General features: G+C 53.7%; 1 protein-coding gene across 1 annotated transcript; it reads left to right on the top strand.

The window, feature by feature from the left end:
* Positions 1-4,786: 4,786 nt before the first annotated feature.
* Positions 4,787-13,042, top strand: PIANP (PILR alpha associated neural protein). Its single transcript, XM_061988765.1, has 6 exons — positions 4,787-4,873; positions 11,134-11,202; positions 11,347-11,912; positions 12,081-12,162; positions 12,422-12,649; positions 12,794-13,042. Exons 2-6 carry the CDS (start codon positions 11,186-11,188, stop codon positions 12,813-12,815), a joined length of 915 nt encoding a protein of 304 aa, XP_061844749.1. The 5' UTR covers positions 4,787-4,873; positions 11,134-11,185; the 3' UTR covers positions 12,816-13,042.
* The last annotated feature ends 1,166 nt before the right edge of the window (positions 13,043-14,208 follow it).

Raw genomic sequence — 14,208 nt, 5'->3', positions numbered from 1 at the left:
GCACACAGGCTCATGGGACCTGTACCTAGTTACATCTAAAGGCAGCCCAATACCAGCTGCTTGTAGAGGAGCTTAAAAATAGGATAACCTCTGATCTGGTTTCACAGCCCTCAGGATTCTGAAGACCAGCAACTGTCTTCCAGACAGGCCTCCAGTTATGATGCAAAGACTCCAGAAGAGAGAATCTTGCACTCCACTGAGTAGTTTGTTTCTGTGATTAATCACTCCCCAGTGACTGACTCTTGTTATTCTCTGCCAGGGTAACCTGGTAGACTTTTTCCCAGGAAGGAAGCGATACTGCAAGCAAGTCATGTCTCCTTCTGCTTTTTTGATACATTAAACAGGTTGACCTCTTTAAATTGCTGAGATCGCCAGCCTTCACATCACTTTTGATTCAAAGTTATTTTAAAAATATGGAGCACGCAGCAGTGAACAGGTTTCCAACATGGGACTTACCCAGACATGGAGAGAGGTTTAATCATCTCTTCACTTCTCTTCTTCACTCCTGTCTTTGCACAGCCAGGGATCGCTTCAGATCCGTTGCTGTAGCCTGGCCCACTGGCCTTGTGTTGGGTTTTCTGACTGCATTGATTGCTAAATCCTTTCCAGATCATCTCTTTTCAGGACTGGAAGTTTTTCTCTGTAGATATGGATTTTTTTTTCTTTTTCTCCTGTTCATTGCTGTACAATTTGCTCTTGACTGTCTTATAAGAAGCTTTATGAGAATGACCACCTTACTGAGCACAGTAGGTCATTCTGTGCTGGCCCTATCCTCATTATTTTTAACAGTCTAACAATGTTTGTGTCCCCAGTAAATTGTGTCAGGACGAACTAGATCTGCTCAACAAACACTGAAGAAAATGGTGAGTCATGCCTGACCCAGGACTCGTTCCTGGGCATCCATGCAAGAAACACTGCCACTCATCGGTGGGCTTCCAGGGACAACCTCCTCTGCATGTGCAGGTCGTTATTGGGAGTTAACCGGCTCACTTAACCTCCTGCTCTCTTAATATTGCGTAATGCTATTTTTGTTCTCATCTTCGTGCTTTGGGATATTAATGCTTCCAGAAGCCTGGATAGATCTAAGCCATCACCTTTTCCAGACAAACCTGTAGTCACATCAAAGACAGACAAGAACAAAACAAGTTTATGCAGCACGATCAGTTTCCTCCACATCGGGCTGACTGGCATTAACTGGAGAATCTCATATCGCCTCTTTGTTGCTTTGCCTGGAAACTTTCAGGTCTTCTGTTTGCTCTTTACAAATACTGGCAGGGCAGAGCAATCTTCCAGTCTTCTACGCTGTCTCTGATGTTCCAGAGCTTATTAACCAGTTATTTGATGAGTAAGGGGAAGTAGAGGTAAGGAAACTGAGTTCTCTATGGACTTATTTCCTATATGTTCTATACTTTCCACTGCCATACCTCCAACTGGGATATCTCGATGACACCCTGTCCACAGTCTGCCACATCTGTGGGTCCTTTTCCCTTGGTCTATAGTCTATGTCACTGGGCTCCTCCCCACCACCATTCTTTAACATACATAGCTTGGCCAGTATTTTCTGCTTAATTCTTGTGGCCTGCTGGCTCTACTGCTCTGACCTGTGGAGTTTTGCCCAGCAGCCTGGATATGGGCTGTCCTCCAGCACAGGCACCCACAGTGTCTCTCTCCTCTGTCAAGCTGCTGTTTTTTATACAACTTATTGGAGCTTGTTTAGCTTTTAGACTCTGGTTCTTTTGTCAAACTCGTGACGACTAACAGGGACACAGACAGACAGGCAAAGTTCTGCATATAGTGGGGCAGCCACATAGGTCTCTCTGCCCTTAGGAAGCAAGGTTAAAAACAGCAGCAGTGGGCCACTTGGCCTCAGGGATCTTGGGTGTAAATGATAGGTATGTGATGACTTAAAAGTGACTCTGCCAGACAGAAATAACAGCCTCATCTCCTTCCAAGGTATGGCTGGGCAGGGAGGTACTTCCTTGTCCTCACATGACATACACTGATCCTTGTCCAAATCCCATCCAAACAGAGACAATTTTTACATTTACGTCTTCTTTATGTCTTCTTTCCATCACCACATCACCCTCACTTTAACACTTTCAGGGTAGTACTTTCTACTTAGCATCACTCTCGTGTCTTCTTTCCACAGCTACCTAACTGTTCTTCCTGCCTACCTGATTCCATCTCTCCCCTCAAACCTCCCTGTAATTTTACATTAGCTTTCCTTTGAGCCCCACCTCCCTGTCCAGAGTACCTCCAGTTGCCAATCTGCTTGCCTAAACCTGTCCTCCAAATGAAACGAGCTCTTTCCTTTCTATCACTTAAGTGATGAAAGAGTGACATCAGCCCTTGCACTTGCTGTTCCCATCACCTGATGGCTTTCCTGACTCCCTCCCACGTCTCCTCAGGTTTCCTTTGTCCCTTCAATATCTTCCTCCTTGTTCTCTCTCATATCTCTGGCTCATTTTGCTTCCTTCTGTAGTTTTGCTCTTCAGGGGGATTTTCAGTGTTTGCATCATTTGGATTTTCGCCCTTTAACTGACCTTTCCCCATCTCGTCTGTTTTGTGCTTCCCAATTATACCAAACGCATTCGTCAGGATTTGAAAAGGTCAGAAAGAGCCCATGTGGCTCATGTAGCCCCTTCCAGAACTTTCCACCCTCTGCTACCCCCAGGTGAGAAGGCAGGAGGAGAAGCGCAGCCAACAAGACAAGCCGGCTGGCACTGCACCGCTGTGTCCCCAGCTGTATCTGTACAGGTGGTTTCTTGGGATGAGCGTGTGAGGGCTGGCTGAGCAAACTTTGCACAGATCGTCTGTACAAGTCCTGGGAGGGCTACAGATGACAAAGCTGGAGAGAGTGACAGAAACATGGATAATCTCTGCCATGAAGCCCTGTTTATGTGAGGGGGATAAAAGACGTGGGACTGAGCTGTGCACACGTCTACTGACACACAATGGCACCACGTCTCACACAAACCCAGACCGTGTCATCTCCCCTGGCAGCACCATCCTCTCATGTGCTGTCCTCTCACGGCCCGATTTCATACCAACTGTAAGCCTTAACCCAACTGCACCTCTGTGCCGATATGTGCAAACACCCAAACGTGAGAAAAACCTGTTGACTCTAGCAAACATTCTCACAAAAACATTAGCAAGGCTCAAACTCTCCAACACGGGAAAGTTCAGATCAGGCTGGTTCATAAGTGCGGGAGTTTGCGGAAGGCTTCCTGACGGGAAAAAAAACAACAGACTCAGCCCCCTCACGTATCTGTCCAAAGTTGGCGTGACCTGTTCTGGGCATCCTGCCATGCTCAGGTTTGGTTCTGTGTGCCCATTTGGCATATGCACCCGTTTCTGATGCGGTGTCAGGTTGCTTTACAGCTTGGTACTGTTTCTACTATTTCTTTCTCTTCTGTCCCAGGGTCAGTCATAGACACAGTCTTTACTCTTTGCTTTATGATGAAAAGTTTGATTGTTTCTGAGGATCTGAGGAAATTACTTTCTTGCTTCCTCATTTTTCAGACCCTAGAGTGGAAGCTGTCTTTCTGTCATTGACTTTCTTCTCTTGCCCGTTGGTTGCTCAGCTGCTCCCTTCTGATTTAGACTGTGCTTTCTCTTTGGCGCTTGATGGTGGAGGGAGATTTTCACCGTGAAACACCGGCCCCTCAAAGGCACATTTCTCTCTTTAATTTATCTGGCACACCCCTACCATTTGCAGACACATCCCATCGATCCCAGGCAGAAACACGCTTGGGGACATGTTCAGATGACCTGAGTCATCCCTCAACAGAGAAACTCACCTCAGAGGGACACCCTCTGCCCCACTGCTTCCACACCACTCGTCTGTTCCACCCGGCCCACGCGTGGGGGAGTGAGTCGTCTCTCCCGCGAGGCTCAGCCGGACCCCATTGCCCGTCTGCCGGGGCCGCCCGGCCACCGGGACCACCCGCCAGCCGTCCCCCTGCCCCAGTACCTCGGGGTGCAGCGGGGCCCGGCGGGGCCCGAACTCCGGGGATGACGGATGCCAGGGATGCGGGGACGGGGGGCGGGACCGGCGAGGGGCATCTCCGGGAGGTGGTATCTCCCCGAGGGGACTTGCGGCGGGGCGGAGAGGCGGGGGGCGGCGGCGGCGGGGCTGAGCCCGGCAGCAGGGGGATCCCAGGGGGTTTGGGGGGGCCTCCACCCCTATGGACGGTCCCGTCCGGGGGTGGCATTCGCCTGAGCGAGCTGGAGCGACGGGTCCCTTGGAGACACCTCTCTCCATGGCAACCTAATCGCTTCCTGTGAAGATCCCGAAATAACCGACGAGACGGGGGAGCGGAGCGGAGCGGAGCCGAGCCGTGCGGAGCCGAGCGGAGAGGAGAGGAGCAGCGCGGCGCGGCGCGGAGCGGGCAGCGGCGGCGTAGAGGCGGCAGGGGGCAGGTCCGGCGGGCGGCAGGGAGCAGGAGCAGCCCTCACACCCGTCCGGCGGGGCGGGGGGCAGAGCGGGGGGACTCCCGGGGCGAGGGGGGGACGGACGCGGTGCCCCCGCCCGGCCCCGCCGGCTGCAGCGGGGGCGAAGGTGCCGGAGGCGTCCGTGCCAGCAGCCATGGGGTTAACGGGAGGCAGCGAGCGAGAGAGACAGAGACAGAGGGAGAGAAAGAGGGGCTGGACCAGTCCTCGGCAGCTGTTTATTTCAAGGCATCTCTCGCTCCCTCTCCCTCAGCCAGGGCTCAGCCTCAGCAAACCTTCCTCCTCCTCCTCCACCTCCTCCTTCTCCTCCTTCTCCTCTCCTTCCTTCGTCCTGGCCATGAGAGGCACCGGCAGCAGCAGCTGTACCCCCCCAGCCCCTTGCTCCACCGCTCCGGCTGCGCCCCATTCGTCTCCCCGCAAGGTAAGTTCGATCCTCTCTGCTAGGGCTTGGGGGGACGGGGAGGGGATGGGGCTGCAGAGGCGAGGGGCAGGGAGGGATCCGTGCTCATCTCCAAGTCATCTTTCTTCGTCTCCTTCCCCGTGTCCTTTCTCCCCCTTTTTCTTTCCCCCTGTCCCCATCTAGGTGCTCTGTCTCCTTCTAGCTGGCTGTCTCCTTACCACCCCCACCCTCCCGTCCTGCTCCTCTTTCGTTCGAGCAGGGGATGCCCCAGGGGCTGGAAGGGAGGGAGCGGGCACAGCCGAGGCATCGCTGCCTCTTGCCCTCCAGCTCCGGGCTCCATCACAGACCTGTTGTGCTGGAGCACTGGAGCCTGCGCTGAGGAAGGCGACTTCAGCCAAATTGGCGCAGCTGGAGAAAGGAAACGGAGGGGTCAATCCCTCCTCCTGCCTGACCAAAGGTGCACCATGCAAGAGAGAGCAATTCAGATGTGGAGACTCAGCACCTGAAGCACCAATGCCCGGGAAGAGTAGGAAACTGGGAGGCAGAAGATTGGCAGACTCATGACATGTATTGCAGGCAGGCACTAGATGGCAGGGGACCGGCATCCTAGAGTGCTATTTGGAATGGGGCCACGCTCACAGTTCCCCAAATGCAGGGAGACTTAAGCTCAGAGGACCATTGATGGACTTCACACGCCCATTCCCTAGCTACCGAGATGTCCAAATGCACAATCACTCTTCCAGCCCCGATTTCTGCCCCGGCCTAGGATTTCCACACCAAGCCCTTGCTTGCCCTGCTACCCTGGCACAGGAATTCCCAGTGGCAGTGCCAAATGCTGCAGGACTCGCACTGACACGGGGCGAGCAGTGTCAGCACCTCTGCGGTCCTGCCGGACCCTCCTGGGTGCCATCACCAGTCCTCTCAGCCACAGACGGCATGCAGAGCCTCGCGACTGGAGCCCCTACATTCAGGCTGCTAGCCCCTGAATTCAGCCTGCTTTGCCAGCTGGCACCCCTGGCCCTGTGCACAGCAGGAACGCTTTCCCCACATGGGTTTGGCTTCTCCCACCCCAGGGTACCAGCATTTAGATTCACCATCCCAGCTGCTGAAAGTCTTCTGAGTGCAGCAGAATTATCTCCCTAGGACAGCTGCTCTGGGATTCCTCCCTTTCCCCGTCCCCACCCAGCCAAGTACAGCAGGACGTATACATAATCCCTTCTCACCAGCACCGGGGTTCATGCTTCCTGCTCCCAAGCTGGTAACAACTGCATCTCTGCCGCTTGGACCATGAACTCTGGGATGTTCGTTGCCGCTGAGAAAAATATAGGCATGGGGGCATTGGGCAGTGTGTGTGGTGGGGGGGTCTCACTGCTGGTGCCTAAACTCGTGCTGCTCAGTGCTTGGAGAAAGCTGCTAGTTCCACGGTCCCAGATCATGGTCTTATATCGGTAGCTGTCACTGTAGCCCTTCGTGCTGGCTGGGAGTTAAAGAAATGACAGCCAACCTAGCGTTCTTTCTCTGTGAGGAGGGCTGGGTCCTCCTTGGGTTTGTTTTGATTTTTTTATCACTATTTCGAGTGGGATCGTTGCTGTGGGGGAGCTGGGCGAAGAAAGGATTTGCATGAAGCTCTCGGTGCTGCGGGGTTGCTAATGGCGAGCGTGATTTCAGCCGGCTGTAAGTTTCATAATCTTGGCCCAGCTCCTGTGAATGTTCCATTCCTCAGGGTCATGAGCCTCTTTCCCCTTCTTCCACCCCTTCCCCCTCTCCCCAAACTGGTTGGCAATTTCATTGTTCCAGTGGAATATATCTGTCATGTGAGGTCATCGCTGCATAAGGAGAGGTGATTGATTGCTTAGGTCGTTGGGGCCTGTCCCATGCTGGGCTTTGAATGCTGGCTTTGGAGACCTTGAACTGGACTCTCTACTCACAGGCGAGGCGGTGTGGGGTGTGGAGGAGCACGGTGATGCATTCCCAGCAGCTTGAGTCGCCAAGCAAACAGACTGCTGCATTCTGAACTAGCTGGAGCGCTCTGAGAGCAGACGGCTTCATTCCTAGAGGCACAGTATCACAGCAGTCAAGCTGGAGATGTTAGAAAAATACAGATAGATCATCATCTGCCAGCTGAGCCAGACAGAATCGGGTGCAACTCTTTCCCCATCCCCAGATGGAAGGAGACTCTACCCCGCTTCTTACTAACATTGTTTGTGTGTTGCTCAGCTTCATCCAATTGCTCTGTAGTCAGAGCTGATCTCAGCTTGGAATCGAGAAAGCTGTGAGATTCTCAAATTTTAAGGCCAGAGGGACCATTTTGATCATCGAGTCTGACCTACAGCAGAGCACAGGCCAGAGAATTTCACCAATTTCATTTCCTGCGTCAAGCCCATAACTTCTGATTGAACTGTAGCATCTCTTTTAGAAAACAGGGCCACGTGAAGGCTCCAGGCAGTAGGGAACACACCACCTGCCTAGGTGAATTGTGCTAGTCTGTGACCCTCTTTATTAATAGTATTGTTCCTCATTTGAATTTGTCAAACTTCAGCACTTTGTAACGGAAGGTTACAGATTGCATTTGATGCGAGGGAGCTACAGCTCGGGTACTGCCTGCACATGGCTAGCACCTTGGCTCTTTTATCCTTCTGAAAGGATGATGAATCCTTTAGGATTCATCTTTGGGACCACAATGTACAAGAGTTCCAGGCACAGAGAAGGAGATGTTGGCAGTGAATCCTAGGGTTTCCCTGGGGTGTGGTAGCCTCTGAACTCTCAGGGTGTCGCTTTCAGGTTTTAGTCCGTGCTCCCTGTTGAGAGCGGGAGTGCAGCAGGCTTTGCTCCTAGCTATTAGTTAGGGTGTAAATTCCCTCTCCCCTTGGTGATCTGGGATACATACTTTGGGGCACAGCAATCAAGATCTGCCCTCTCAGGTCTCAGCATAAGCCAGTCTGGGCTGTAGGAGGCTTACAAAGAGGGAGAAAGCACCCAGCTGAGTCCTGACACTGGGGAACAGCAGCAGGATTTGTGCTTCCATTTCACATATGTGATGAGAGCAGCTCCTAACAGATTAGCCCCAGGGATTCCTGCTCTGAACCAGTGGTGGGGCCCATATGCAGTAGCAAAGAGCCATGTAATTCTTACTCAGGGCTTTCACAAACTGAGCTCAATGAAGTGCCCAGGGGAAACAGCTTTGTCATTCACACTCTCTCATCTGTGCATCACAGGACCGGAACACTGCGATGAAGGCTCTGTATCCAGAGTGAAAAGACACAGGTCCAGCTTTGGACCTTGGGAGTAGCCCTGTCCATTTTTATCACAACTAAACAAGGGAAACACATCTGAAAGCAAGAACCATGCCATGTGACACTGGTGCAGAAATCCAGTCTCTGCTCTGGCACACAAAGGCTTCATGAATGGTGTAAGGTGTGTGGATATTGGGATTCATACATCGACGTAGCAAGAGCATTGGTGTCCCCTCCTCCTCTCCAAAGATCTGCCAGTTTATTCAGTGTCCACAGAGCTGAATGAAGGGCATTTCTTAAATTTGCCCTGCAATGCCACAGGGCTTGCGCCCAGGACACAATTCCTTCTGCTCCTCCACCACCCCACCCTGGTGTGTGAGCACAGGACATGCTTTCAACCTCCGTCCATGATATGATTAGCAAAGCAGAATGCATTGACGGAGACCGACTGACATTGCCTCATTCCTGCACTCACCTGGAGTTACCTTTGGGGTAGGGGCCCTGGGAGTCACCTGCTCTTCAGCCTTGACAGCTGGACCTGTACACAGCAGTGTCTCAGGTCTGAGGCTTATGTCTGATGCTCGGGTTGCCACTTCCATGGCATTATGTGTACATGGTAAGGCCAGTGCTGGGGCTGTCTCCTTCCCATCAGCTCTGGTTAAAGCCATTACCTGCTCTGTAGGGCTGAGATTCAGATTGTTGGTGTAAAAGCAATTCAGGAGCTAGCTCTGTAGAGTTTATTATTCCCAGGCTTTAGACTCTGGGAATCTGTGGTTTGGGGAGCTGTCGCTAGAGCTCACAATCTCAGCCAAGGAGCCCAGCGAGGTCTCCATCGTAAGACATCCCAGCAAGCGAGAAGGGTGCAGTGAGCTGTGTGACGCGGCACACTGAGCACCTACACCTCACCATGACCACCTACATCCCTGTCTCTGACAGCAGAGCTCTCTCTGTTAGGAGGAGTGTAGTGGTGACACGTGCACCCCTAACATACCATACTCCCCTGAGGGACTGCCACTGAAGTCTACCTGCACCTAGGGAAGATCTCTGCTCCTGGGGTGCCACTGTCCACATCTACATCTGCTGCCTGACACAAAACAGCCTGCAGCTCCTCTGAAGACCAGAGCTGTAATTGAGAATGCTGTGTCAGAAGCAGAGCAAGCTTTTCACCCCAAGGGACTACTGTCCAGTAATGAGTCCCAGGCAGGGCCCCACGCACTCCGAGCCACCTTGAAACCACTCGGGCAGGTTGTGTGCTGTGTAGCCTGGGAACTGAAACGAGGAGATCCACCACGCTTGGAATTCCCTTCCTTTCCAAAGTCCAAAAGAAATTCTGTCACGGATTTGTGTTGCCAGACATGGTCTTCCACAGCATCGTGATCATAATCCAGATGGCCAAGATCTCGCCAGCCTCTGGCTTCAGAAGAAACTTGCTCTGTTCTGCTGCCTCTCTGCAGAGCTGCATTTTGACACTGAGTCCCCTCCAAGGCTTAGAAGTTCAGGAGGAAAGTACAAAGAAATGCTGAGAATAGCTACTCTTTTTTCCTCATCTTCATCTCAGGACCCCTCCAGAGACTGCTCTTGCCCTGGAGATAAGGGCAGGGCACATTAGCCGACAATTCCTTTTTTTCCTGTGAACTTTGTTTAAATATTTAACAGAAGGAAACTAAAAATATCCCCAGTTAATGCAGCAGGCACTAGACAGCTACTCACTCTTGGGTGCCCTTCCTCCCAGCCCCTCTCCTCAGGTGTACAGGAGGGGCGTGAGTCCCCTTACCACAGCAAGCACAGAGGCTCTTCCCTCAGGAGGAGGAAACCTCACGTTTTAGTAGTTTTAGTTCACCACTGTAGTTTTAGTTCACCGCACAGACTAAGCAGGATGGGATGGCAGTAACCCCTTAGGAGCAGGGAGGTGCAATGTATGTGTCTCAGGGCTGGAGGTGCAGGGTTGGCCTTGGCATTGACTCCCTCTGCTAAGTGTCCCCGCGCCTCCATCCTGGCAGCCACAGGCCACGGCTGTTGGCATTCATGCTTTCCCCTTCACCATGTCAGTCAGCTGAATATTTTGAATGGGGGGGGGGGGTGTGTGTGTGTGTGTGTCTGTTTGCACGCACACATGTGGTCTTTGTTGAGGACAGGATCCTGGGTCAGGAACATAACAGCTCACCAGGGAAGGGCCAGCACTGTGCTGTACCCAGCCAAGGAAAGGGGCAGACAGCATGAAGGGCAGCTGTGCTACTGCCAGACTGATGCCAGAGGGTGATGTGCGGTTGATGCAGAAATCCAGCTGGGGGGGACCAGCCCTTGTTCTCTGCTACCACTGCTACCTACTGCTGCTTGGCCATGGGAGGTGGGAGAGAGAAAGGACAGGAACAAGGCAGAAAGGGAGGGATGGGACAGCGCCAAGGACACTAGGGCAAGGAGTGTAGAAAGGTAATTCCATGTTAGCCAAGGGGAAAGTAAATACTAAATATTTGATAGGTATATTTTTACTCTTAAATTCTTTAGTAAGGCTGGACTTTTCTCGCTGATTCACTCTTCTCTCTTTCTCAGTCTTCTTGGTTTATCACTCTCGTGTTTCCCCTCTCGCTCCCTCACTCTGGCACACAATGAAGAGGCTCCTTTTATTAAATGGATTACACGCTCTACACTATAAATAAACACAGGAATTAAGATTCCAACTTGTTCCACTGATAAGCAAACAAAGATGCTGAATCCCCCCTCTCAGCCCTCAGACAGGAGGGTCCCCAGGGAAGCTGCAGCACATGTGTCTCTGCACGTGTGCTACAGAGATCACTCCTTGCTTTTGTGTGCACTTGCTAAGATGCGCCGGTTTCTGTGCAGCATTGGGGTCAGGCAGACGATGCACCCCGAGCAGGGGAGCACGCAGGCACAGGGGGCAAGAGAGCAGGAGTGGGTACACATTGTGGGAGCATGGCATCACGTTGCCCTGCCTGCTGGAGCCCGGAGATTGCCTGTGCTGATGCACAGGGAGAAAACGGTCGCTGCTGAGTGAGGGGGCCACTGACACCTCTCCCTTTTGGTTCCCAGTGAAGAAGATGAGACAGGATCCTCGCTGAGCAAAGACGCTGCTGCATCTGAGATGGAACCCGGTGCCTGGTAGGTTTGCAGCTTCCCACATTCGCCAGAGCAAAGCTGACGGGAGTGTGGGTGGCAGGCTGCTCCTGGCTGCTCTGGGCTTGGCCTTTCGCAAGGAGGGACATTTCAGATAAGGCTCTCTTCTTCCTCCCCCTCGCCCCACAGCAGGATGCCTCCGCTTTTCTCCTGCATCCACTCCCTGCAGCTCTGGCATCTCCTCCTCCTGGTCTCCGCCGTACCTCCTCCCGGTGTCTGGTCTCTTCGTTCCAGAGGCCCAGCAGCCCCTCGTCCTCTTTGCACCCGTCGGAGCCCCTCAGCCCCACGGCCCATTTGCATCTGGGACAGGACCTCGCTGCCGGAGAGGGATTCTCGCTTGGCCCTGCCAAGGCAGCGGGGGCCGACAGCACGCGGGGGAGAGCTGCGGCACGTTGTGCGGTTGAGACGCCAGGCCGCGGGTGCCCGCCCGGCCACTCCCTCCGGCTTTGAGGACGGCATGCCCTCCTCCCAGTACCCCTGGGCTATTGTGTGGGGCCCTACTGTGTCAGATGAAGATGGAGGGGACACCAACTCGGCCAACCCAGGCTTCCCGCCACTGGGATACACCTTTGTCTCACCGCATGGGATGGCAACGGCGCAGCCCAACTCCCACTCGCTCCTGCACAATGCTGGGCTCAACCTGCGTGAGACCCCAGCCACCCTGCGGCCCTTCTTGTTTGGGCCCCGGGGGGAAGGTAAATCTGCCCTTTGCTTCTTTCACACCCCCTCTCCCATACTTGCAGGAGCAGCACGTTCTGCAAAATCCATGAGGGCCTTGGCAGGAACCTCCCCTTGCACTGCTGCTCTCTGGCAACTGCTGGTGGGTGGCCATCGCACCTCCCTTCTCCCCCTCTGTTTTGCAGGTGTGGACCCCCAGTTGTACGTCACCATCACCATCTCCATCATCATTGTTCTGGTTGCCACTGGGATCATATTCAAGTTCTGGTGAGTGAGGTTTGGGTCAATGGAGGTCAACTGTCACCGCTCCAGTGTCCCAGTGTCTGCAGGTGGGTGGGTAGGAGGACTGTGGGCTTGTGACCCATTTGTCCCAAGGCCACGGATCTGGTGCTGCAAGACTTTGCGAGGTTTGGCCAAGCTGAGCTCACACCCTGAACGTAGTGAGGTCCCACAAACCTCTCTGTCATCAAGGGCTGGGGCTGTCTGAAGGGGCAGCCTTTACCTCACTGCTTGTCTCTCTCCAAAGCTGGGACCGTAATCAGAAACGCCGGCGTCACTCGGGGCAGCAGAGCAGTGGGAGGCAGCAGGAGAGCCAGCAGCCCCTCACGGACCTCTCTCCAACCACCGTCAGCATCCTGGGGCCCTACGGCGATTCCCTGGCTCCCACACCTGAGGCAGAGGAGTCCAGGCAGGGCCAGGAGGGTGTGGCAAAACTGGGGGGCCACGGGAAGAGCACCGCCTTCCAGCTCAACCGGTGAGCCAGCTATGAGCCATAGCAGGAGGGGTGGCAGGGGACAGGCAGGCTGTGGAAGGGCAAAGATGCCCGTCAGTTAGCGGGGGTGGTGGGGCAGCGTATGTGCCGGTGGCTAATCATTTTCTGATTCCCTTTTCCCCCCAGAATCCCACTGGTGAACCTGTGACACTCATGGGAGCAGAGCTGGCTTCCCCACCCTTCTGTTACAGCCAGCGAGTACAGACTCCCGCCGCCTCTGCTACCCCAGGAAAAAATGACCTCCTTGTGCCACGGCCCATCACCACCATTATTAACTAACTCCACCAGGATGTGCCTGGGCAAATGGACGAGCTGGGCCTCCTTAGTCTCCTGCTGGGGGAAGGTTCGGGGCCTCACCCCACCGCCCATGCAGGCCAGGGTGATGAGAGAGCAGGATGGTGGAGGGGAAGGCTGCTGGTGGTGGTGTGCAATCTTGGCCTCCCCAGACCCTCTCCTAGCATACACACAGACACACATTCGGATCTCTGTGACCCTCTCACCAGTGCATGCCTGACATCAGCGGTAGGCGAGGGAGGAAAGGCATACCCCTGTCCTTGTGGGCCCTAACCCCTCTGTGTGTCCCTCCCCATGTCATGTGCTTTGAAGTGACCATCCGGAGTTCAGTGGCTACAGGATGGCCCACCGGGGCTCGGTCTCTCCCGAGCTGGGACAGAGGTGGTGGCAGGTTCTTCTGTTTCCGAGGCGTTGGCCCTCCCGCGGGTCCCAAGGGTGGGTGAAATTTGGGTAGAAGCGGCTCACATAGCACCGGGGCCCCCTCACCAACCCTTTCCTTGAAGGAAACATTACCAACCCCCTAGATGGAAGACACTCCCATCTTTCCATTTCCTTTCTGCTTAACACTCCACTGTTTATTTCTCTTCAGCTTGTATCTTTCTTTATCTCTCTGTCCCTAATTCTTTTCTCTCAGTTCCTCCCCTTGCCACTTCTCTTGCCAGCTAAAGTTGGAAAAGGTTCCTTTAGCTTTCCAAATGTTCCGAGCTCTTGGAAGCCTCCTTCCTGTCCCCTCCCACCCTCTCAATCTCTTCCAGCAAGGTTTTTCTGAAGAATATCAGTCTATGGTGATGTCCTTCAGAAAACCCAAGGCAAGGCCCATTGCCCATCATGTTGCCATTAAGCAGGCACCCCTTACACTGGGATCCTGCCAAAGCAGCTAAAGTAGGGCATGCAGATATAGCTGGGCACGAGGAACTTGAGTTTTGTCAGGATGAGGTAGGGAGTTGCTTTCAGACACTCATGACAGCAGCAACAAGCAGCAGACGTGACTCTCTGTGCCCAGGATGGCAAAGAGCAATTCAGAGTTGACCTTGGGAACATTTGGAGAGTTGCCATTGTACTGCTGGTAGGTCTCTCCTGGAATGCAAGGTGACTGAAGACCCACGAGGCAGTGCTCACCAAAGGCATGAGTGAGCACGTATCTGGGGTTCTAACCCTCACAAGAGTATTGCCCCAGCTGGTTGGGGACCACAGCCAATGGCATAGGTATCACTGCAAACCACTTGCCTGAACATGTATTTCAGGGC

Source organism: Colius striatus, chromosome 1 (genome assembly GCF_028858725.1).
Source record: "Colius striatus isolate bColStr4 chromosome 1, bColStr4.1.hap1, whole genome shotgun sequence".
NCBI lineage: Eukaryota > Metazoa > Chordata > Aves > Coliiformes > Coliidae > Colius > Colius striatus.
The sequence above is the reverse complement of the archived record's forward strand: the minus strand, read 5'-3'. Positions and strand labels throughout refer to the sequence as shown.